The 24,611-nt window shown below is 38.2% G+C and overlaps 1 protein-coding gene across 8 annotated transcripts in view; it reads right to left on the bottom strand.

Annotated features, from left to right (window-relative positions):
- Positions 1-1,623: 1,623 nt before the first annotated feature.
- Positions 1,624-24,611, bottom strand: part of Cemip2 (cell migration inducing hyaluronidase 2) — a 76,650-nt gene continuing 53,662 nt past the window's right edge. For 7 of the 8 annotated variants that reach the window (XM_040285675.2, XM_040285673.2, XM_021725623.3 and 4 more), the window contains 7 exons: positions 20,753-20,961; positions 16,657-16,839; positions 13,859-14,078; positions 10,895-10,993; positions 7,660-7,814; positions 3,995-4,098; positions 1,624-3,648 (listed from right to left, as the gene is read on the bottom strand). In XM_040285675.2, the coding sequence (XP_040141609.2) occupies positions 3,452-3,648; positions 3,995-4,098; positions 7,660-7,814; positions 10,895-10,993; positions 13,859-14,078; positions 16,657-16,839; positions 20,753-20,961 (1,167 nt within the window). In that variant the 3' untranslated portion in view covers positions 1,624-3,451. Of the gene's footprint in view, positions 3,649-3,994; positions 4,099-7,659; positions 7,815-10,894; positions 10,994-13,858; positions 14,079-16,656; positions 16,840-20,752; positions 20,962-24,611 lie in introns of those variants that run through there. The other variant, XR_013438074.1, reaches the window with a different exon arrangement.

Below are 24,611 nucleotides of genomic sequence, written 5' to 3'. Positions count from 1 at the left end.
CGAGGACCTAATTAAGCATTGTTTTTATGGGTTTCTTTCTCATATTGAAGCTAAGTAAGAGTAAATGACTCAAATGGCCCAGCAAATCATGAGAAACAGGTTATCATCTGTGAATGAGGAACTGGGAATGACTTTCCTTCATTATTTTTTGTGCCCAAACCCCCTCACCACCCACATCTTTTGTTGAAAATTTGCTCTAGACCAGAGAGTCTGCTCCCATTTCTAGCAAACTGGGTCATTACCAAGTCCTACAAACAGTAATGATACAAATCTGTCACCCTATTAAAGGTTTTCACCTCCAGGAGAATTTATAAGGTCATTAGGCATGGTTAATAAGTATCTGAAAACTAAATAAGAAATCTAGAAGAAAAACTCCAATTCTGCCACTCAAAATCAACAAGCATTGTCTTGGGGTATATTTATCGACTGGGAATAACAGAAAAACACACTTGGATTAACTGAGTGCATTCCTTTCTTTTGAAATGCCTTTCAACCAGACTGGCCCAAACATGATTTCATCTCTTAGGGAATAAAAACCTAGTTACCTGAGGCATGAAATCCTCCTTCCCTCGCCTCATTGCCCAGCCCCCCTCAAAACAAAGTAACTCCAAGGCATGAGGACCTGTGAGGAAGTTAGGGACAGAGGAGTCATAGCTCCCTGGCCCCCAGTCTACACATCAGCTTAGCGGCTGCCTTGGAGTCATTTTCCATGACGGGAGGTGCATCTGCCTTTCACCTTCTCACAAGCACTCTCTCATAGCCTCTGAAGATAGCATATGGCATCCTGGCTCAGGTGGAGAAGCAGGACCCATGCAGCAAAGATGTAAAATGCTGGTCTGTGGACAATATGAGAGACCCTGTGTTTCCCATCAGCTGGCTGATTTGTAGCAGCCACATTTCTGGAGCTCAGTCAGTTGCCTCACCTGATAGAAAATGCTTATAAACCTATAAATCACATTGGAATACAATTTCTCAGTAGAATTAGAACAGACTGCTAGCTCCCAAACGCCTGAAATGTGTGTATCAACTTGTAGGTCTAATTCAACAATTGGAGAGGGTTAATGACTGAAAACCGTAAAAAAAAAAAAAAAAAAAAAAAAAAAAAAAAAAAATCTATTAAAAAAAAGAGAGAGAGAGAGACAACAAGTGAAACGCTTTGGTTAGGGTTACAAGTCCCATGAGTAATACAGGAAACTCAAATAAAAATAGTAGATGAACGCAATTGTGTTTGGATCACAAAAATAATAATAATAATAATAATTACAGACTGAAGTTCAACAGTGGGCCTATTATTGTGTTAGTACAGTGATTCTGAAACCTGGCTTCATATTAGAATCACCCAGGGAGCTATAAAAAAATTCCAATGCCCAGGCTGCACCTCAAACCAATTAATTCAAATCTACAGGGTGGGGTCCAGGCCTCTGTATTTTTTAAAGCTCCCCATGGTGATTCCAATGTGCAGCCAGGATTGGAGAATATGGAGACTATGGTCCCACCCTGCTGATGCTCAGTCTTACAAAATCTACTCACTGGATTTTCTTTCCTTATTTCCGCCAATAACTTCTTTGCAGCTAGAATGCGGAACTTTAAAAAAAATCACAGAGATTCACAGACACACGTGTATAAAATACATGCATACATTATTTTTATTTATTTAACTTAGACCCTGATTATTAGTATATAAATCAGAAAAAACTGAGTGCCTTGAAACTTACCCATCCTCCCCAAATCTTTAAAGAACCAAACTCTAAAAAACACACATCATAGATATTTAACTCATAAAACACACATACACACGAACTTTAATCACTTTCAGGAACCATGATCCAATAATATATTTAATAGGTAAAATGTCACTCATCACTATACAAGGGAAACAACAACAACAACAACAACAATAACAACCCACACCCAAAAAACAGATAACCAAACTTTGATTAAGACACGTGCCCTTAGCACGAGCACTTACAGTTAGAATGGTTTATCGGTAGCACTTTGAGGTAGCATATTCTGTAAAGTAACAGAAGTCACAGAGCTGCTCTGTAGTGTCTCCTGGACACAGAAGTACAGGCCATCAGCCTTGGCCCTTGGTAGAGGAAAGTGAATTTGTCCATGCTTATTTCCAACGTCCGCCTGAACACCCTTGGCCATCCCTCCACCAGACTTGTGCCTTGTGGGTTTATAAAAACATAAAGGCATTTTGAAGTATCTTTCCTCCTGATGTGCAACACCCAGGCTGTGGAGCCAATCTCCTTTTGCCACACACAGCCCTCACTGGCAGGAGACACAAGATCCCAGTGGAAAGGGAAACTGGGTGTCATGATGCCCTTTTTAATTCCTTAACCATTTAATGCAGAGTGACTCACTCCTTTAAGGCTATGAAGAGGCTCATTTCTCAATATTCGCTTCATGATTCTGACCCTTAAAAAGCCTGCCTCCCCTCATCATTCTGGAGTATCATTAAGCTTTCTGATTTTCCTGGCAGGATGGTGAGCAGAGAAGCTTCTGAAAAATCCACACTAAAACATTAACAAAAAACCTAGGTGCAAGAGCAACACCAAGAACACACTTCCCTTGTGCAAGTTAAAAATAACACAAAGTTTACAGTTCAGGAAAACATCCTGCTTCTTTAAAACAAAACAAAAACAAAAACGTAACTGTTCAGCTCAGCTCTGCACTTCAAACAAATACACAGTCAAGACAGATTAAGGATTAAAGCTGCAAAAACTGGTCCCAACAACCTCAGACCCTAGTGCAGGTCAAATTTTTGCTCAATGGTCACAGATTAAAGGGATTTCTCGTCCCCCAAAGCCCTTTTGTCCCAATATACTTCCTGTTTGAAAATTGATTCCTTAGAAGTAATCAATATACAAATGAATAAAAATAGCACATGTCCAGGCAAAAAAGGGCATGAGCTGGGCCTGAGTTGTCATGTAAAATTCTGTCATTCGGCATCATACAAAATTCTCAAAGGCTTCCCAGAAATAGGGCCCCAGGCATTGCTGAATGAGCCAGACACCCAAATCAACTGCTTTGCGACACAACTGAGCGTCAGACTTCAAGTATCCAAGGTGCTACAGTAGCAGGTCCTCTAAAGAGCTCAGGCTGACTCTCAGAAGCCCCCATCCCACTCCGCCATGCCCATTATACAAAACGTTTATACATATATATATATATGGTCATTACCAAATAGTAGGGCGCAAGGTGAGGAACAAGAGAACTGCTCTCTGAATACACCAGCCTTACCAAGACAAATAAATCCTTAAACATTTTATACAACTAGAAGGTGCGCGAACTGGTATTCAAGCAATTCCTTTAAAACTCTTTTCTCCCCTTTTAGTATCAAACAAGAAAACGGTTCTGTTGGGTTAACAGTGTCATTTTTAAATGCCATAAATTAAATAAGTTAGTTCACATTTTTTTCCCCCAGCACTTAAATTATAGTCAGTCTCTAAAGCGCTTTTGAAGCTTGCTTTAACAATTCCAGATCTCTTCTGCGGATGCTTCCGGCCCTGGGACATCCATAATCATCTAGCTGCAAAGGTATGAATTCTTCAAGCACCCCAAGGCCCTGTCCAGCAGGACTGGTAAATAGCTTAGTCCATGATGGTTTAAAGTTTCCACTGAATCCCAAAAATATGGTACTCCCTAAAAAAAAAAAAAAAAAAAAAAAAGATCAATTTGTATAGTTACTAGTTTCCAGCAAGATAATGCAGAAGGTAAGTCAGGGCTGAGCAAAACGAAGTTATATGTACATATAAGCACTCTACAATTCCTCATATCAGCAAATGAACTCATGAGCTCTTACCACTCAAGTAACAAACCATATCCCAACACACTTCCTCTAACACTGTCCCCTTATGTAGATATTATCTTAATGATGCCCATACCTGCCAAACAAGCTCATGAAAACAGACTGGTAGCTCAATTCCACTGTAAAAGTACATATGCTGTTAGCCTCACAAGAACTTGATAGAATAATACAAATACAAACCTTTGTTATAAAGGTGAGCTGGTTTGGCTAATCCCAGAGGTATTAATGAATCTGAAATATTCAACCGCTTTATTTCTCCTCTCGTGCTCAACAGAACAATAGACCTGTAAGTGAAAGTGAGAAAATCAGAGTCAATTCTCATCATCCAGCAGGTATTTATTGAGTACCTTTTTGAACTGAGTACGATATAGAAATTCCAGAAAAAAGCAGAAATCAAAAAGAAAAACAGCTCAGATGCTTTTTTATTCTTGCTAGTACAAGTTCCAATTTTCTGGCTCCAGATGAAACTTCTCAGTTTACTACAACATAGGAAAACTCCAAAGTAGAGAAAGCAAAAGTTACTGATGTCTGACCCAGAGAGCAGCTAGGACTTGGCTCTTTTAAGGAATAATTTGCTGCTCATGAGAGTACGGCTTTTGTTTTACTTAAGATTCTTAATTTACCTATGGTTTATCATCATAGACACAATCTTCTTTTTTAAATTTTCATTTGTTATATATGACAGCAGAATGCATTAACAATTCATATTACACATATAGACCACAATTTTTCATATCTCTGGTTGTACACAAAGTATAGTCACACCATTCCTGTCTTCATACATGTACTTAGGGTAATGATGTCCATCACATTCCACCATCATTGCTAACCCCTTCCTCCACCTCCCCCACCCCTCTGCCCTATCTAGAGCTCATCTAATCCTCCCATGTTTCCCCTCCCAACCCCGCTATGAATCAGCCTCCTTATATCAGAGAAAAGATTCAGCATTTGTTTTTTTGGGATTGGCTAACTTCACTTAGCATTACATTTTCCAGCTCCATCCATTTACCTACAAATGCCATGATTTTATTCTTTTATTGCTGAGTAATATTCCATTGTGTATATACATCACATTTTTGTTATCCATTGATCTACTGAAGGGCATCTAGGTTGGCTCCATATAAACATAATATTAAAAATAAAAATAAGAGTTGAAAGTGTAGCTCTGTGGAAAGAGGCTTGTCTAAGATGCACAGAGCCCTGGGTTCAATCCTCAGGACTACAAAAAATAAATTTAAAAATAAATAAATAATAAAACAAAAGCTGTTCTCCATGGTTTTTGAAAAAAGTTTACATCTTTTAAACCTTGCCATCGTTATCATATAGTAAATCACCATAGTACTCTGATCCTTGTGGATCCTTTTCCTGGTTTAGTTACTATAGTTTCAAGGTTTATTTTAGTATTTTATGCTAACAAGTCCCTTGTATTATTGTAATTTGTTTAAAGAGTTTATACTAATACATTACTGATGGGATTACAAATTAGTACTGCCACATTGGAAAGCAGTATGAAGACTTCTGCAAAGACTAGGAACAGTATCACCATACGACCCAACTATCCCACACTTTGTTTTTTATCCAAAAGAACTAAAATCAACATATAATAGTGATACATGCATACCACCTTTTATAGTAACACAACCTATAACAGTCAAGTTATGAAACCAGCCTAGGTGTCAGTCAGCAGACAAATGGATAAAGAAAATGTCACACACACACACACACACACACACACACACACACACACACTGGAGTTCTACTCAGACAAAAAGAAAAATGAGATTACGGCATTTGCTAGTAAATGGATGGAAGCGGAGAACATTGTGCTAAGTGAAATAAGACAAACTCTCATAGTCAAGAGTTAAATGTTTTCTCTCATACGCAGAAGCTAGAAATAAAAAAGGAATACAAAAAGGAGATCTAGATCAGTCAAATAGAAGAGGGGGACCAATGAGGAGGGAGGAGGGGAGGGAAAGAGGAAGAACTGAGGAATGAAGTTGACGAAATTATGCTAAGTGCACGTATGAATATATCACAATTCAGTATTGTATTTAATTTCTTAATGTGGGTCTTGACTTTTAGACTAAGACTGTTAAGCTCTGTGCTGGGGTCGATCTTTCTAAAGCAGTGGAACCTCAATTCAAAATCAGCCAGAGGACTGTCCCCAGCAACCCTGAAGACATGACTTGTGTTTAGAGGTCAGAATTACTCAGGACTCTGCTGTGAGAACATTAACAGATCAGCTTGCCACCACGTGCCACCGTGTGCCCCCAGGTATATGCACACAACCAGACACATACATGTACACACACAAGCAAGCCTTCAATCTTCCTAGAAATCACTGCCAGTTGCCCCATAATTTCTCAATACTTGGTTAAATTGCAACATACATACAGGAACACATTCCTAAGTGTCCAAAAGACTTAAGTTTTTGCGAACTTAACATAGTTGCGTTACCAGCAGCCAGATCAAGAATTGGTATTACTGATCTCTCAAAAGCCTTTCTTACTCTTTCTAGAAACTACGTTTTTAATGAGTTGGTTTTTAACTCAAATCTATAGGTTAACTTGCAGGACTTCTGTGTTGTCCTAAATATTTGTGGTGAAATTTATATCCTAGACTGTTTTAGGGGAAATAAGTGCATGTGTTTTCATCATTAGGAAAAACTTTAAACCCTTAAAGAATATGGTAATCTCCAATAATTATCTTGAACCATAAGATAAAACTATAGACAACCCTCCATATCCACAGGTTCTGAATACATGAATTCAAGCAATCAGATCAAAAATATTTGGGAACAAAACTACATCGGTATTGCATATGAACAGACTTTTTTTTCTTTGTTATTGCTCCTTAAACTATACAGAATAACAATTATTTGCACAGCGTTTACACATAATCTAGAGATGATTTGAAATATACAAGAAGATGTGCACAGGTTATATGCAAATATGACACCATTTTTATATGAGGTGCTTGAACATCTTCAAATGTTGGTGTTTGCAGGGGGTCCCGAAACCATCCCTCATGGATACTGAAGGATGACTTTATATTACACATGGAATACTGCACCAAAATAATCCAGTTAGTTCATAAGACCTGGTCCTGTGTTCTATAAAAAACATAAGTAATAACATCAACTGAAAACGATTTGAAAGCTAGACAGGTCTTCACTCCCTGGGAAGCTTATGCTCTTCCCTGAATGGCTGTACTCAGCATCTGCAGCAAAGCTAAGGGGCAGAGAGGACCCTGAGTTCACATCTTTTCCCCCAGGAAAGGTCTGACCAACCCAGAAAAAGAAAGCTTTCTCTCCTGTACATCTTTCTTCAGATATCAACAACAACCAAAAACAGACAGACCAGACACTCAACCACTTAAAAATTAATTTACCCTTTTACAGTCATTTCCAAATGACTTCACTTCCTAAATATAGTAGAGTGCTGTGCAAGGGTCAATCAGTGGGACAAAGAAAACTGCCTGGAAAAGTACTTCAAAATGGTAATAAACCTTCTGGGGAGTTGGGTACAACATAGAGCAATTTAGTACTAAAGAGCAGCACAGTAGTGTTCCACACAAGGAACTTTCCTAAGAGCATTCTTATCATTTGCAAAATCTTCTAACATCTCAGTTCTGCCATGGATAAGTAACAGCTTGTCAACTGATTGGACCACACAGGCATCACGCTGAGGTGAAAAGGAATGAGTACCTTTCGCAGAGCCCCGAATGCCCACAGAGTTAAAGACCAGGTAGACATACCAAAGCTGCGTGGTGACCAGTGTTACCTGTGTAGAGGACTCCACATCCTCAAGGTGGCTTATCCCTGGTACAGAGTGAGCCAGACCTACCTTGGAGGGATGCTTGTTTTCAAATACTCTTCCATGCGACTGAAATCAGCAAGAAGGAAAAGCTTTCTTTCTGTCAACCGGAAGGGAACGCTGCACGCATCTACGAGGAGGATGAGGACACCTGCGCTTCGGAAGGGAAAGTCGGTGCCATTGACCTGGAGATACAAAATGTCCTCTGCTGTCATCACTGTTGCAGGAAGATCTCTGGGATAACTGGTCTTTCTAGCCCCTTCTAACCCATGAATCAGACTGTATTTCAAGGACTCGAGTTACATGTTTTACTTATTCTTCCCATCCAATGTCTGAAACTGCACCTTGTTCCTTTAAACTCTACCTACATACTATGCTTCGATCTTTGCTGATAGAGTAAGAGTCTCTGAGCCCCACCAAGCTGAGCTGGGTGACCCTTCTGCACTGCTTGGGACCTCAGGTCTACACACAAGCACTGTCCCTAGGGCAAGAGCTCTACAGTGACCAGGGGCTGGCCACTGTGCTACACCTATATACAGATCACAATCTGATTCATGGAGTTTGAAATATCATTTAAGTCCAACTGTTCTATCTCTTTTAGCTCTAAATATAGCCCTCTTCTGACATCAAAAGAGCAAAATGGTGCTTTTAAATGAGTTTTGAGCTACATTTTATTTTACAATGATCATGAGCTGAATTTTCATAATCATCCTCTTTAATAGTTTGTGATCTTTTCAAGAAAGAGGCATACTCTGGACACATCCAAATATTATTAAGTTCTCAGCCAGAAAGGAAAAATAAAACAGAGCTGGCTAAATACTAATCCACAGGCAATGTTACTCTTTGGAAAATCATAAACTGAACTAAAGTGAGCTAGCCAAGGAGAAACACTCTCACCACTTCACCTGACCTGACTTGGAGAAATTATATTCAAATTTTATTTCTAATCATATTGATCTTCCCAAAATTCAAAATAGTCTTGTTAGTTATGTTTAAATTGCTCTAATCTAGTGAAGAGATCTGGAGATTCTGAAATAAATTTGCTATGTGCAAAGTCTAGAAGAGATTCTCTTATTTTTAAAAAAATATGAATGCTTAAGATTGAAGTACAGCTGGATGTGGTGGCACATGCCTGTAATCCCAGCAGCTCAGAAGGCTGAGACAGGAGGATTGCAAGTTCAAAGCCAGCCTTAGCAATTTAGCAAGGCATGAAGCAATTTAACAAAACCCTGTCTCAAATAAAAAAAGAGCTGGGGATGTGGCTCAGTCATTAAGTACCCCCGAGTTCAATCCCTGCTACCAAAAAAATTTGAAGCACATTTGAGAAAAAAATATATAATGATTTTCAATACACTCCAACTGTTCTTGTGAAAAACTATCCTCCAAAACCTGTTAGTTAAATTAAAACTTTCCATAAAAAACAACGCAATGCCAAGTCCCAGGAAAGAATGCTTATATTATGTATCTGCAAGAGGGAAAAGCTGTTTTTCTGTCAACCAGAAGGGAACTCTGGAGATACACAGTGTCCCTTGATTTTTCCAGGGTCCCAGGCACCCAATATGCAGTAGTGGAATCAAACTAAGTCTTCAGACCTTGGGCATAACCTTTCTGAAGGTTTGTTGTTGTTGTTGTTGTTTGGGGTTTCGAGGGGCAAAACAATTTCTTCTTCAATTATCTAGTGAGCTATTAGAACAGTGGGCCTCAGCACCTACCCTCCTCCCTTATGCAACTCCCAACAGATGTAATCAGTAGGCTGGGATCAGGCTTCATGAATGCATGAAGAGGCTGAGCTAATAAATTCTATGCTCATAAAATTACATCTTCAGCATCGTACAAAACAGGACTGTTAACACAGGGGAATGAATGTCAATACAGTCTTTAAGAAATCTTTGAACTACATTTAAACAGGAATCTCCTTAATTCAAAGCTATTAAGTAAAATTTAAATTTAAATTCTGGAATTAGATGGTGGTGGTGTTTGCACAATATGAATGTACTTCACACCACTGAACTCAACACCTAAAAATGGTTAAGATGGTAAATTTTGTGTTAAGTGTCTCTTACTACAATAAAAACAAATTGGGAAAGAAAAAAAAAACTAAAATTTAACTTTGTCCACTTAAAAAATGGATATGTGATCATGCTGTCCACCACTGGGGAAAAACAAAAAATGAACTTCTGAAGAGATCATGTGAGACAGGGTGCAGGTCCTGGCTGGCTATGAACCGGATGGCTAGATACCTGCTCCCCCAAAGAGTTCTTTACAAGGTGGCTCCCAGGTCAACCTGGTTTGGGATAGGTCACAAGCCAAGGTTCGATTCCCATGACTAATTTGACTCTAAGCCCAAATTCTAGCGTTGACACTGAGACTCATTACTGTACTTCCATTAAACCACTTTTAAAAAGACAGCTAATTCTTGTATTTTCACTTTCCTCACCCCCCCCAAAAAAAAAACACTAAAAAAATAGACAACCTCAAAATAAAAAGCTAAAGAAATTTTAAAACCTTCATTCCCCATATCTTGAGAGATCATTTTAAGTTGAAAATCAAGGTAAAACAGTTTTCTATGTGATGATTGCTTATAGCAAACCAAAGATGTCTTTTCTCTTATAGAAATGAAATCAGGGTCATCCATAACAGTGACTAAAAGATAATGTGAACAAGTGTTAACATTAGCCCAAAAGTAATCAGTCAACAATCCACTTGGAAAAAAAGAATTTTGATAATAATGTATTTCAAAACACATTACAAATGTTTAAAGAGGTTTTTATGCCTCATTGTATCATTTGCCACCAATAATCAAAAGGTTGTTAAAACCAGTGACTACTCTCAGAGTTAATATAGGTCATCAGGATAAAGGATAAAAGCAAGAATCCACCGCAGGATACACACCTGCTATGGTCAGAATGTTGTGGGGGCAAAACTTCTGTTGTATTCCTAATTCCTGAAGTGATGGTATTAGGAAGTGGGGTCTTCAGAAAGTAATCAGGACATGAGAGTGAAGCCCTCAGGATAGGGACTAGTGTCCTTAGAAAAGGAACTCAAGAGAGAACCCAACCTTTCCACCATCTGAGGACACAACAGAAGGCACCAAGATATAAGAACCAGAAAACAGGTCCTCCTCAGAGGCCACATCTACCAGTGCTTTGACCTACCTGTGTGCTGCCCAGCTGCCAGAACTGAGAGAAACAGGTTTCTGTTGTGTGTAAGCCACCCCACCTCACAGCAGCCCAAACAGACTAAAACAACACAAGACAGCACTTACAGAAATAATAGATGGGTCTCCTCGCTGAGTCTCTGCTTTGCTAGGTGACTGAAACTGCACAGGGAGGTAGCTCTTGTGAGGATCACTGGTAAACACCACCTAGATAGGAAGAGGTTCCATATTTAAGGTGACTATATCTTCTTCCCAAAGGGTCCATCAAAAGAAACTCAATTATATTATCAGTGCCATTGTGTTTCTGTTTCTGAGATTTCTGTACGTATTGCATAACCTAGAACTCCTTTTTTTTAAAAATATTTAATTCAAAAAGTGTAGTTTTTCATTTTCTGAAACAATCTGTTTCAAACAAATATAATCTTGTTGACAAAATTAATTCAGGGGCTGGAGGTGTAGCTTAGTGGTAGAACATGGGCTCAGTATGTGCTAACCCCTGGGTTTGATTCCTAGCATCCTGCCCTCAAAAAATTCAGTCATTTCAGTAAATAACTTAATAAATATGCATTAAATTTAAATTATTGTAAGCATTTTGGGCAGATACAGATACAAATCTTTTTAAAAGTTCTTTTCTGATTAATTATCGTGAATTGGGGCTCAGTCATTCTAGGATTGAGGAAAGAAATACGTACAACAAGGGCTACTCTGTTTAAAAATTTCCACTGGCCTTGTACATGACCAGGTCTCAGCACACCTCTGTGACCTGCAGAGAGTCTCATGACAGAGCCACACCTAGGGACAGGCCCTCATTTCTCCCTAACCTATCACATTCAAGAGGCAGGACCCCTCCCTCACTTCCCCATGAGCTCTGCACCTTCTTCCCCACACCCTGCCTTTGTGATTCCTTTTCCTCATCCCTTCCACTCCTCCAATCTAGCCCCACAAGGCTGACTGCTCATTCAAACACTTAACTCTCACATAATTTAACACTTCAAAGCGTATTTCGTAATAAATCAATGTCAACAACTTTTTTGCAAGAATAATCATCAGAAGACTAAGCAGCATTCAGAATCTGGACATTTCTTTGAATTTTTGGTTTAGAGTCAAAAGTTCATATGAATTTTCCTACTTACTTCTAAGTATATGTGTTTCGATTTGATATTCAAAATAAAAATTCCTCTCAAACTTCCAAGTAAAAGTGATATTCTCAAATACTTCAAGTATTTTGAAACTGAACAAAGTCAGTACTTAAGACATTAAAAAAAAATTATGATCAGTGCTTCTGGCACAAGAATAAAGAATGCTACATGTTAATGCATGAAACTGTTTAATGAAATAAAGCCTAGGATGTTTCCAAGGATGACTTAATCATTGTCACAAATAATGTTGATTATAAGTTATATAAAGTCTCTTCAGCAGCATGCAGGTGTAGTTCAGTGGTAGAGAGCTTAACTGGTATGTGATGGGGCTCTGGGTTCAATCCCCAATACCACACAAAAGTAAAAATTAAATAAAGTCTCTTCAGCAATGAAGAACATTCTGAACAAATCCAACTCAAGAATGAGGCTGGAAAAATTAGTCTCTCACAAAGATTATCTCAAACTATCACTTTAACAGTCAAAATATTGCATAGGGGTTAGGGTACAGCTCAATGGTAGAGAGTGTGCTTAGCATGTGCAAGGCCCTGGGTTCAACCCAAAGTACCACAAATAAAGAAAAAAGAAAGAGAAAACATGCACCAACAAAGGGCCCGTAGACATGTACATATACCAACAAACTCTTCATATACACAAGGCTTTTTTGTTTTGTCGGTTTGCTTTTTGGTTTTACTTGTATGGGAGAATATAGGCAACTCAAGAGTATGGGAGACTGAGATTGTGATAGGAGTTGCCATTAAAAACAACAACAACAACACTCATTCTCTATCCTATTGGGCAGCATAAATCCATCTTTCTCTCCCTGCTTTCTCTGCCACAAAGCCAAAAACAAATGAAAAGAGAGAACGAAATAAAGAATTTATGCAGTGAGAGATTCTGTTTCCTCAAATTCATCAGGCTGATTAGAAATGAAAGCTCAAGCTTTAGAAGTTTTCTCCGTATAAGTAGGCAGTATGTACTTCTGTGATAATTCAATTCTTGCTCTAAAAACCATCTTCAGTAGAACTCAAATGTGAATAGAATTAGAATTACCTGCAGGACTATTAAGCTGCAGGCTGCTGGGCCCCTGACCCAGAGCTGCTGACTCAGTAGGACTGGGGTAGCCCAAGAATTCCCACTTCTCACAAGTTCCCAGGGCTGCTGCTGCTGCTGGTTGGTGGGGCTACACTTAGAGGACTGATTACCTTAGCCCATATTTGTTTTGTGAAGACTAAAAATGAGTTGGGGCAGTATTCATTCTGTATTTCTTTTTCACTTGGAACTGGTCGGATTCCTTTGGAACCCATTCATATGTGGAATTTAAGCACATTGTTTGGTTTTATTTCCACTGCCATTTTTGACCCAAGATCTATTAAAATATAGTAGTCTAATCAGAAATCTATCAAAGGAAGCATTTTTCACTTCTAACCAAAGTCAGTCTGTTCTTTGAATTACAAGGAAATTTAATAACACATGCTTCAAAATTAAACAGTGGCTTTTCACCTAAAAAAAAAAAAAAAAGGGAAACAATTCTCACACAAGCTGCACATTTTGAAGAGAAATTTCACACTACCAATAAAACAAAGCATTTTTATATCACTTGTTGATGTATAAACCAAGTAGCAACATGGTAACAGAATCACAAATCTGGGAAAGAAAAAAGGATGGCCAATATAGTAACCTCTAATTTCAAACTATAAAAGCCACAGCTAATCAGAGTAAACTGATGTCTCACAGGGAATAGGTACTTTTGTTATAAATTTGGACTACTTTGCTTCTTATAAGGATCACATTCTAGAATAGGCCCCAATTTAGGAGACACCAGCAAGTGTTTATAAATTGGTAACACATACGTTTCAAAGAAAAGTGCTTCTATTCCAAAGAAACCCCCTGATTTTTGCTCCCAGACCACAGCCCACTCTTCTTCCTTATTTACCTGGTGAGTGCCACAGCCTTGACAGAGTCTGGTGAGCATGGACGGCATGTGCTTGACCACTGATGGCTTTCTATAATACTGTGGATATGCTTTGGCCATGCAATTACTGACGTCTTTTGAGTCTGTTGATGCCACTATCTTGACTCTTTCACATCCCTGAGATGAACAGTAACTGTGGCCATCCCTGTGGCTTTTAGCTTTGAGATACAAAAACAGTAACCTGCACAAAGCAAAGAGCAACCCATTTGGTGTTAGACTTCCTCTCGAAAACTTATAAAATTCCTCAAATCAACTCACGGCCAAAGGGATTTCTCCAATAAGTAACTTTTCGTTAGAAGAAAAATTAATTGCAAAAACAATCGAATTGTTTCTCTTTCTTCCCTGTCCTTGTAGGGTATTAAGTCAAATTCAGTACTGCTTTGGAAAATATTTCAATTCTTTGATTCAGTCATTCTGGAAGATATCAAAGTTGATTTCTGGTTTAAATTAGTTAAATAGGTAATCTGAGAGCATGGAATTTGGCCTGGCTCAAAAATTCCTTAGAAAACTGTATACTTTTATTGAGCTTAGGATTCCTAAATTGACGTGGTTTCTTCTTCTTCTTTTAGTCTTTTTGTTCATAAATCATTTTGGTTTAAGGTACAAAATTGAAGTCATAAAACAACAACTCTGCTTGGCTATGGTCAAGATAGTCTCAAATCAATTCCTGTGATGTGTTCCAAGAGCACATGGGCCTGGGGTCCTTCAGTCTGTAACTGAGCAAAACTCAGTGTAAATCAACAATTCCACCCTCTCCAACTTTTCCTCCTACTGCCAAGATGGTCAGAAAAATCTAACTTCCAGGCAGCAGTCCAATATCTACCTGCAAACCCAGTCTTTCTAAACCAAAGCAAGTCAAGATTCTAAAGGACTTTGATAAAATGATTGATAACCAGTAATCAAGAATTTATATTTTGGGCTGGGCTGTAACTCAGTGGTAGAGTGCTTGCCTTGCATGTGTGAGGCACTGGGTTTGATTCTCAGCGCTACATAAAAATAAATAAATAAAGCTATAGCTACAACTAAAAAATATTTAAAAATAAAAAAGGATTCATATTTTAATATGAGGTCACTGAACAATGCAATGTTGCGATTAAGAGGTAAAAAATTGGGCTGGCTATAGTTCAGTGGCAGAGTGCTTGCCTACATGTGTGAGACATTAGGTTTGATCCTTAGCACCACATAGAAATAAATAAAATAAAGGCATTCTGTCCATCTACAACTACAAAAAAAAAAAAAAGAAAAGAGAGAGAGACAAAGAGAGAGAGAGAGTTAAAAAGGTAGTCACTGCCTTAACATCCAATAATTTTAGAATGTCAGGGACCTGATTGAAATGTAATTTCTGAAATATAATTGAAATTGTAAAAATAAAGGGAATTTAAAACAAAATTGTTGTTCAGAGGCTGAGGGATTCTTGAGATACCCAGACCAGAAAATATTTACCTCTTATTATTCAGGTAAATCATTAATTTGTGGTTACCAGACTATCCTTACAAATCTGGGTACTCCATTTATTTTTGTGAAAAAACAATTGGGAATGTGGAATTTGTCATCTACAGAATAAAAATGCAGGTAGATGGTTTGACTCTAATTAGAAATTGAAAATTAGTGATGATTATTAAGAAAAAACTTAGGCTGATCACACTGGTCACTGCAGGTCCTGGAGAGAAAATGAATTGAAATTTTTTCAAAGGCCAACCAGACGCTCAACAATTGAACCCTAATTTTCTTCCCCCAATCAATCCTGCCACCCTTCTCCCCACTCTGAGCTTTTGCCTTTCCCCAAACATGCCATGCCACATTCTTCCATGCGTCCATGCATTTGTGCACACTGTTCTTTCCGCCTGCAAACCTCACCCATCTCTTTTTCCATCTCCTAATTGTTCCTTGGGAGGTCCAGTGTCACCCCATCAGGATGTCACTGGTTACTCTAAGAGGGTAAGTATCCACAAAGGCACATTAAATATCCCATTATAGAACTTACAGCCTTTAAATCTTTCACTCTCTTAATTACTTGCTTTGCATGCCCACATCTTTCAATGGACTGTGAGTTTGTGAAATAAATGCATTTTATTTACATTAATATCTTTACAGTACCTAGACAATGGTATATGGCTGGAATGTCAGCTTAAGGATGGAGACTGAAAGAGCATGCCACTTGCTGGAATAAGACAGGAGGTCAAGCCTACCATAACCCACAGGCTGAAAGACTGTAACTGGACAAAAGCAGACAAAGCCAACAGGACCCCAGGAGAACAGGATTAGAATTAAACAGTGGAAAGATGCAGCCTAGAGAAAGTTGAAAGCAAATATGCTATGGTTATACAGTGACCTTCAAAAACTCAAGGTCAACTTGAAAGACAACCTTAAGGCAGCAGCAGGAGAAAAATGCACTTCCACTGAAATCTGAACTCTATCACATGTAAATAACTACCTTTGGACTTGTTGAAGAAAAAAGGATTTTTCATTTTCAGTTGGGTCTACTGGTTATTCATTGTCAAAGATAACTTCTCTCCCTAAATTGTCTTAATATGTAAATAGTAAACATCTTCACTCAATTCCTACTGCCAGCTATAATAACCAGTCATTCTAGTTCTCCTCTAAACCCTTAATAACGATGTGCAGAGAAGCACCCACATCAGCTGCTTTCCTAAACAGCTATCACATCACAGGCAATTCTTGGCTACGATGAAGAACTAGTAATTTCACCATTAAAGAAAAATAGCATTCATTCTCATGCCCTGGTTCCACTGAATTACCCTGTGCTGGAGTCAAAATAGAATTTCCTCTCAGACTGCTTCCTCTGCAGTTCTTCCAGCGAGTTCACGGGCTCATATTCTTCAACTTTGGATAATGAGCCGCTCTGCCGTTGTAAAAAGCCAAAGTTAACTTGAAAACTTGTGTTTGATGGATAGCAGAGGCCTACTCGAATCCAGTCATCCCTTTAAAGGAGATACAATTTAAAAAAATTATAATTCACACTTGAGTTAAAATCCTTTGGGAATCATGGCATATATAAATTTTAACTATAATTTATTCCTTCTTAAATTTCCACTATATGTTGAGCCACTAACAATGAAAATCCCAAATCCTGACATACTAACCAATCACCTACTTTTATCTGTTGCCCACATTTCTCTTACCAATAAATTTGCAGAATATATTCTACAGAGAAAAAAAAAATCTGGTTTCAACAGGATTTGGGAGACTGTGAATAAACACTGAATAAATATACTCAGATACTCCAAATGGATAATAAAGCCAAGTGAGATGATTGGGTATGAGTGTATTGAGACAGAAAGACTAACAGCCTGGTGGTGGAAGTGTACAATGGTAAAATCATTCTGAAGACTTTTTCTATTCATAATATTATTACAAAAGATAAAAATATATTTAAGAAATTTCTAGTGGCAGGCAGAATTGCTTTTTTAATGCCTTTGATGTGTATCACCAAATTACCTTAGTATTTTTAATGTCCTTAGATATTGAATTATCCTTTTAAAAAGTCATTTAAAATAATTTGCTTTTTTTTTTGTCTTTTTATTGTTCACCATTTTAACCACTTCTAGCTGTAGCGATCAGCGGCATTGAGTGTATTCACATGGCTGTGCACCCATCACCACTCTTCATTTCCAGAACTTTTCCATCATTCTAAAGAACTTTCTCAATCTGTTATAAGACCTTTAAATTGTCACACAAGTTTTACCCAGTAATCCCACTGATGAATAATTAGAAATGCAAATAGAGATGTTCCATGAGGTATTTATACTAGCAAACGAGCAGGGGACAGGAGAAACACTAAATATTGATGCAGGAAGGGGCAGTTAAAGAAAATTTCTGCACACCCATATGTGCAGGAAAATCTGAGTGTGGATAAAGAAGAGAACAATATAAATGTTTACATGCTACCCTTTAACTAGGACTATAGATTTTTTTCAATTTTCTTTTTTTAATGTTTTTTTTTCCTGTACTTTCTTTATTATGTTAAATAAGTGAGTATGGCTTCCTAACTCTTTTGGGGGGTACAAACTGGGGATTGAACTCTCGTGGTGCTTCACTACTGAGCCACATCCCTAGGCCTTTTCTTTTTCTTTTTGAGACAGGATCTCACTAAGTTGATAAGGGCCTCCTTAAATTGCTGAGGCTGGTCTTAAACATTACAAACCTCCTGCCTCAGCCTCTTGGTCACTGGGATTATAGGCAGGCACCACTGTGCCCAGTGGTTTTATAACTCTTAAAGTGTTATTTTCAGAAGTGGAACTATGACAAAGTCTATGACTGCTCTATAATTATATTAAATTTGGAAAAAGAAATTACCCACGTCTTCCTCTTGCCTCTCCTCATCACATAATTTTTATAACTTCTACCTAATTAAACTAGAAAAGCATGACTAACTTTTAGGCCCATGTGGATTTTTGAAACTTTTAGGTTCATCCTTTTTTCACTTGAAAATGTTTTTACTTGCTTAGTATGCAATTAAAACCTTGCACAGTACTTTATAAAGAACTTGTGCATTTTTTCCCCCAGTACTGAGGATTGAACCCAGAAACCTCTGCTTGCTAGGCAAGAGCTCTACCACTGAGCCACATCCCCAGTCCTGCATCATTTGATTCTAACATTTCACCTCAAATGCATAATCCTGCTCCATGTAATTTTTTAGAATACCGATCACTCGCTGACATTTCTTTACAATCCTCCCTATTATTTGTTTCTTTTATGAATTCTCTGGAACACATTGACAGTCTCAGATTGGACTTTAAGAAATCTCACCCTGGAAAAGAGTATTTCCTCCATAAAGAAATAATAAACACTTGAGAAGATAGATATGTAAAACTTGACTTAAATACGCTATGCATACATGTATCAGAACATCATGTGGTAACCCATAAATATGTGCAATGCTTATGCTTTCTTGTATCAGTTTTGAAATAAGCTTAAATTTACAAATAAAAAAAAATCTCTCCTTGAACACAATGTGAACTAAGCATCGGACAAAGGGAGACTTAGTAAGAGGCTGCTGCAGGGTTCCAAGAAAGAGATGATGATAAAAGCCGGGCATACTGGGGCATGTCTGTTTCCCAGAGGCTCAGGAGGCTGAGGCAGAAGGATTGTGAGTTCAAAGCCAGCCTCAGCAAAAAGTGAGGTGCTAAGCAACTCAGTAAGACCCTATCTCTAAATAAAATATAAAATAGGGCTGGGGATGTGGCTCAGTGGTTGAGTGCCCCTGAGTTCAATCCCTAGTACCCACCCCCCGAAAAACAGGCGGGGGGATTGATGATGGCCTGAATTCAGTCATAATCTGTGGGGGTAGAAAGCAGTAGAGATCTGAGTGACATCAGGAACCAGAACCAACAGGGATGAAGAGGGAAAAGGCAGAGTGAGGAATGAGTATGGGAAGTTGTAGAGAAGTGCTAGAGAGAAGCAATGGTTCAGTGTAGAGCACGTGCCATCTGCCTAACTATTTCAGAGCAAGGGCACCCACCATGACGAGCTCCCATTCTTGGAAGTGACCCATTTATAGCTCAACTGTAAGTTCTACTCCTCTCTGTTTACTTTAACTGGGTGTTCAAAGAGAGTCCGGTGAGTCAGAGCTTTATGACCAGTCAGGTGAATGAGCCATGGCAATTTTCTAGGCACATATCTGAGCAGCTTCATAGAACCCCACAGGCTAACAGCTTTACAGATCTAGATGTCTTTGCTCCTGCCCTTCAAAATACAGTGGGCCCTCCTTATCTGCAGAGTAGACATTTACAGGATTCAACCAATGAACCCCAATTCAAAAATATTTTCAAAATAAAAAATTGCAGCTGTGGGGAAAAAACACTCTCTTCTTATTATTGTTCCTTAAACTATATATAATTATTTGCATAGCATTTATATCATATTAGGTTTTAAAAGTAATCCAGAAGTGGTTTAAAATATACAGGACGGTATAACAGGCATTGAGCATCCACAGATTTTAGTACTCATGGGTGGGTGGGTGGTCCTAGAAACCAGTTCCCCAAGGACACAGAAGGACAACTGTAGTCCCCTTTCTCCTATCGGACTGCACTTTGGGCCACTTTTCCTGACTCCCTATGTTCCCATCTCACCAAATCCATCATTCCCCAGGTAGAGTAGGCCCTGTCCCAACTCTGATTTTGTAACAAGACTGACCAAAGTATCATTTTCTGACTGCAGCCTGGCCCCACTCCCTACCGCAGATTTAGTTGCCATATCCTCTACCCACTACAGGCAAAAAAAGAGTTTGGGTTTATCTATTCATTCAGGTTTTTTTTCCTGCACATCTAGTATGAGTTCATTTTTCTTTTTATCAACTGACACACTTGCGTAAATTAATGTAAACATATCAACTTGGATTGAGTTTTGATATCATTGGGACAAACAACTGAGAAGGGACAAAATCATGCTTTAAGTCAGGGCATTTAAACCCCAACTCCCTCCACTCACCCACAGCAGATATTACCAATCAAACCCACTTTCTTCTGTCAAGTCTAAACTTGGCATCAAAAATCTTTTAATTATACCAGTGCCCATTTGGAAAATCATATAAAACTTCTTCCAACTTCAGCTACAGGGACTTAAAGTTCAGCAGCCTACCTTAAAACTTATTGCTAAATAGCTTTATGTACACAATACCTTGGTCTCAGAAAAAAAAAGAAATGTTTTCAAAATAACAGGACCCAATTTATATAAATAATCTCTTTACTCCATCAACACAAAACATAGAGCCTTTCCAAAACAGGATCAAAGTACATGAAACAGGCATTCTTGATAGTGAAGAAAACAATAACATATTTCCTTCCTAAGTCAGTACTTACTCAACTGTTTGAAATGACAGTAATAGAAACATACTTGTTGAAGTTTACGAGGTATAGAAAAGTAGTCCGCGGTGCTGGCCCATTCCAATGGATGGTGTAGCCCTTCTCCAGCATGATCACAGGCTGGTACTGAGGAAAGGCAGCCCTCTGGTTAATCCCCCGGAGTACCATAGGGTGGGATGGATACTCATCTCGTGTGATGGTCATACTAAGATTCTGTGTGTTCCATGTCTGTACATAGACCTTGAAAGAACAAATAAAAACTGAATGAAAGAGGATGAAAATTGAAATAACTATACAAATCTTTCTAGCACAAAGTCAAGGGTCTCTACATTAAAAAGAGAGATTCTGTGATCTGTGCCAGACTACATGAGCAGTGGCCAACTACATCCTAAGCCACACTTAACAATGCAGCCTGCTTAAACTAGATGTAGTCAGAACAGACCCTGCGTTCTTGCTAGCCAAGATCTTCATCATCAATTCCACCACTGCAGGCCAGCTTATTCATCAGAATATAAAACTCCTGTGGTTTATTCAGCCTGTCATGAAATCCCTCAATCTGAAGAACACATGGGCAAAAAAAATTAGTAAACTAATGTGAAAACTGATACCCTCTACTCAAATCTAAGAGATTTTCCTCCAAACCAAGAGATGGAAAATTTATATATCTTGGGGCTTTGGCTTTCAATTTTCCATGACCTACATTAGCCGAAGAAGTCATTTTTCACCCATTCAAAAAAAAAATTATAAAGTACTCTGCAGCAACTGGAAAAACATTAAGCTGAGATAAATTTGAAAATCTTGAATTTATTCCAGTGGCATTCGAGCCGCTCTTCATGCCAAAACAAAACCTTCCACAAATGCATCTTCCAAAGGACAAACCTCAGAACAATTTCCTAAAACAAAGCAGTATCCAGTAACTGAATTCTGCAGAAGTATTAAAACGTTTGGAGAATATTGATGCTTAATGAAGAATACTTCCATATTTTTTCTGCCATTTCTTACAGTCTTGTCTATAATGACTTAATTACATATATGTTCTTTTGCTCATGTCTGACAAATTTAATACTCTTCTGTACTGACACCACTTAAAGACTTAAAAATAGATGGAAAACATACTTTTAATATTTCTGATTGTTTTTATTTAAATACCCATGTAATATATACTTTAATATATATTATTTTCTGAAATCTTTTATTTATATTTGACATATATTTGATTTGGGGGGAGGTGGGCAGGCAGACATGTACATCCCCCCCACTTCCTGCCCAAGGATGACTGGAGGGGGCAAAAGTAACCTTAATTCTCTGTTACCACCTTTCTTCCTGAGTATCTTTATGCATCAGGTATGCAAAGAGCTCATATGCCATTTAAAAATGTTTACATACAGCTATAAAATAACTATTCTATCTTGGGATTCAGATGCTACTGTCTTTTGCCTACAAATGTTTGCTACGTTATTTCTAAGTGAGAACAAATGGATACAGATGAGAACTTCCAGCCCAAATTACAAATTCTCAGGCGAGAACTCCTGACCCGCAGTTTTACCATTCCCAGAGTCTCCTGGGAGGTCCCTGATGACTTATTTTTTTCTGCATCTACAAGTACAAATGGAACTACTCTTCTGCTTTGTTAAGATAGAAAGATTAAGTTCCTACCTCAAATAATGTTAAAAACCCAAAGGGATAAATAATTTATGAGTAAATATTGAAAAATAAATGAAAAATACATATAACATTTATTATTAAAATTAATTCATAAAAAGTATGAGTTATCATAACCATGTACTTTATAAATTCATAATAATTTTCATCAGTGAGCATCTACCACTTTAAGAAAGCTGACAGATAGCCACATGTGAATATACATGGTTGACAAAAAAGTTTAATGAAAACTGTAGCTATTAAAAGACTGAGGGCTTTTTATTTTTGGCTTTTGCTTTAGTTTTAATTCTAGAATGGCCATAGATTCCTAAGTACAGATGGGTAAATAACTTGAAGCAAAGGAAATTCTGATTAAGAATAAAATGAGAGAAAAAAAAAAGAAATCATATTTTCGAACCACATTCTTTTCAGTATTATACTGCAGTTAATTTTCCATTCTCTCCTTGTCCCCCAGAACTTAGTCCTATATTACTTTTGTTCTGCTTTTTTTTTTTTCCTTCATGGTAATGAGAAATGCCATAACACAGAAGCTAATAACACATTAAAATAAATGAGAAGCCCTGTCCAGTCTTTATCACATTCAAGCCCTTTGTCCTTGTTGATAGATCAGAATCCAAAAATTGTTTTTTAAGTTTTTAAATGTAAAAGTCACATATTTTATTTTTTTTAATTGTTGGTCGTTCAAAACATTACATAGTTCTTAATACATCATATTTCACAGTTTGATTCAAGTGGGTTATGAACCCCAATTTTACCCCGTATACAGATTGCTGTTTCACATCAGTTACCCTTCCATTGATTTACATATTGCCTTTCTAGTTCCCAATTTTACCCTGTATACAGATTGCTGTATCACATCAGTTACCTTTCCATTGATTTACATATTGCCTTCCCTTTTCTCTCTCTACCCCCTCTACTGTAAATCATTTCTTCCACTTGTATTATCTTGTCTTACCCCTCCTTTCCTCTTATATGTAATTTTGTATAACCCTGAGGATCACCTTCCATTTCCATGCGATTTCCCTTCTCACTCCCTTTCCCTCCCACCTCTCATCCCTGTTTAATGTTAATCTTCTTCTCAAGCTCTTCGTCCCTACCCTGTCCTTGGTTACTCCCCTTATATCAAAGGAGTCATTTGGCATTTGTTTTTTAAAGATTGGCTAGCTTCACTTAGCATAATCTGCTCTAATGCCATCCATTTCCCTCCAAATTCTATGATTTTGTCATTTTTTAATGCAGAGTAATACTCCATTGTGTATAAATGCCACATTTTTTTTTTATCCATTCATCTATTGAAGGGCATCTAGGTTGGTTCCACAATCTTGCTATCGTGAATTGTGCTGCTATGAACATCGATGTAGCAGAAAAGTCACATATTTTAACAGTCATGATCCAAAGTCAGAAGAGTGGTGAACAATTCCACTACAAGACGCTCCAACTACAGAAGCTTGAGTGGTAGAAATACAGTAAGCTCCGGGTGCTCAGAGAAGGGACAGGCAGAGTCCACGAAAGCACGCTTAACAGGCAAAGCAAGCAGAGGCTGGCCGTGGGGGAAGATCACAAAACTGGTCCCTTCCCAGGAAGAGTCCAGATAACGACGGAATAAGAGCATCTTCCAAAAAAATGGAGGGGCAAGAGGGCTTCCTCCCTGCCTTGGGGGCTTTCAGAGCCCAATTCCACTTAAAGGATCTTTGCTCTTCCTTTAATTTCCCTAGGTTCTAATCATCCCCTTTCCTTTATTCTTTTATCTCCCCTGACAGTCTATTATTAAATCCTAACCTCTCATTGTCTAGAATATGGGCGGGGGCAAGGGGGGTCTGCTTCCTTCAAAATTCTGGGCTGTTGGTGCCTCCGTTCTATAATCTCTTCCATTCAAATCTCACTGTCAAAATCACCTTTGCAGCTTAGAGCCCTGACTTTCCTGTGCCACTCCACACACTAAATGTTTTCCTTGTATTCACGTGTCTGTCATCAGGGTCACCTCCCAGAGAGGAACTTCCCACTCTAGTCAGATTCCCTAATTAAGTAAAGAAATATGTCCCTGAAAGCAAAGGATAAAACTTCCTCTAAGGGGACAGGGCTGGAAGAGGGCAAGAAACCTAAGAGCCAAAACACAAGCGTTCTCTCCAAAGCAATATTTCAAACCTATTTCAACAAGGGCGAATCATTTTGTCCCACTACAAATCACTTTTTCATTTGCTAAACTGAGGTGGCTTTCAGTAAAACTC

Source organism: Ictidomys tridecemlineatus, chromosome 4, assembly GCF_052094955.1.
Source record: "Ictidomys tridecemlineatus isolate mIctTri1 chromosome 4, mIctTri1.hap1, whole genome shotgun sequence".
Taxonomy (NCBI): domain Eukaryota; kingdom Metazoa; phylum Chordata; class Mammalia; order Rodentia; family Sciuridae; genus Ictidomys; species Ictidomys tridecemlineatus.
The sequence above is the reverse complement of the archived record's forward strand: the minus strand, read 5'-3'. Positions and strand labels throughout refer to the sequence as shown.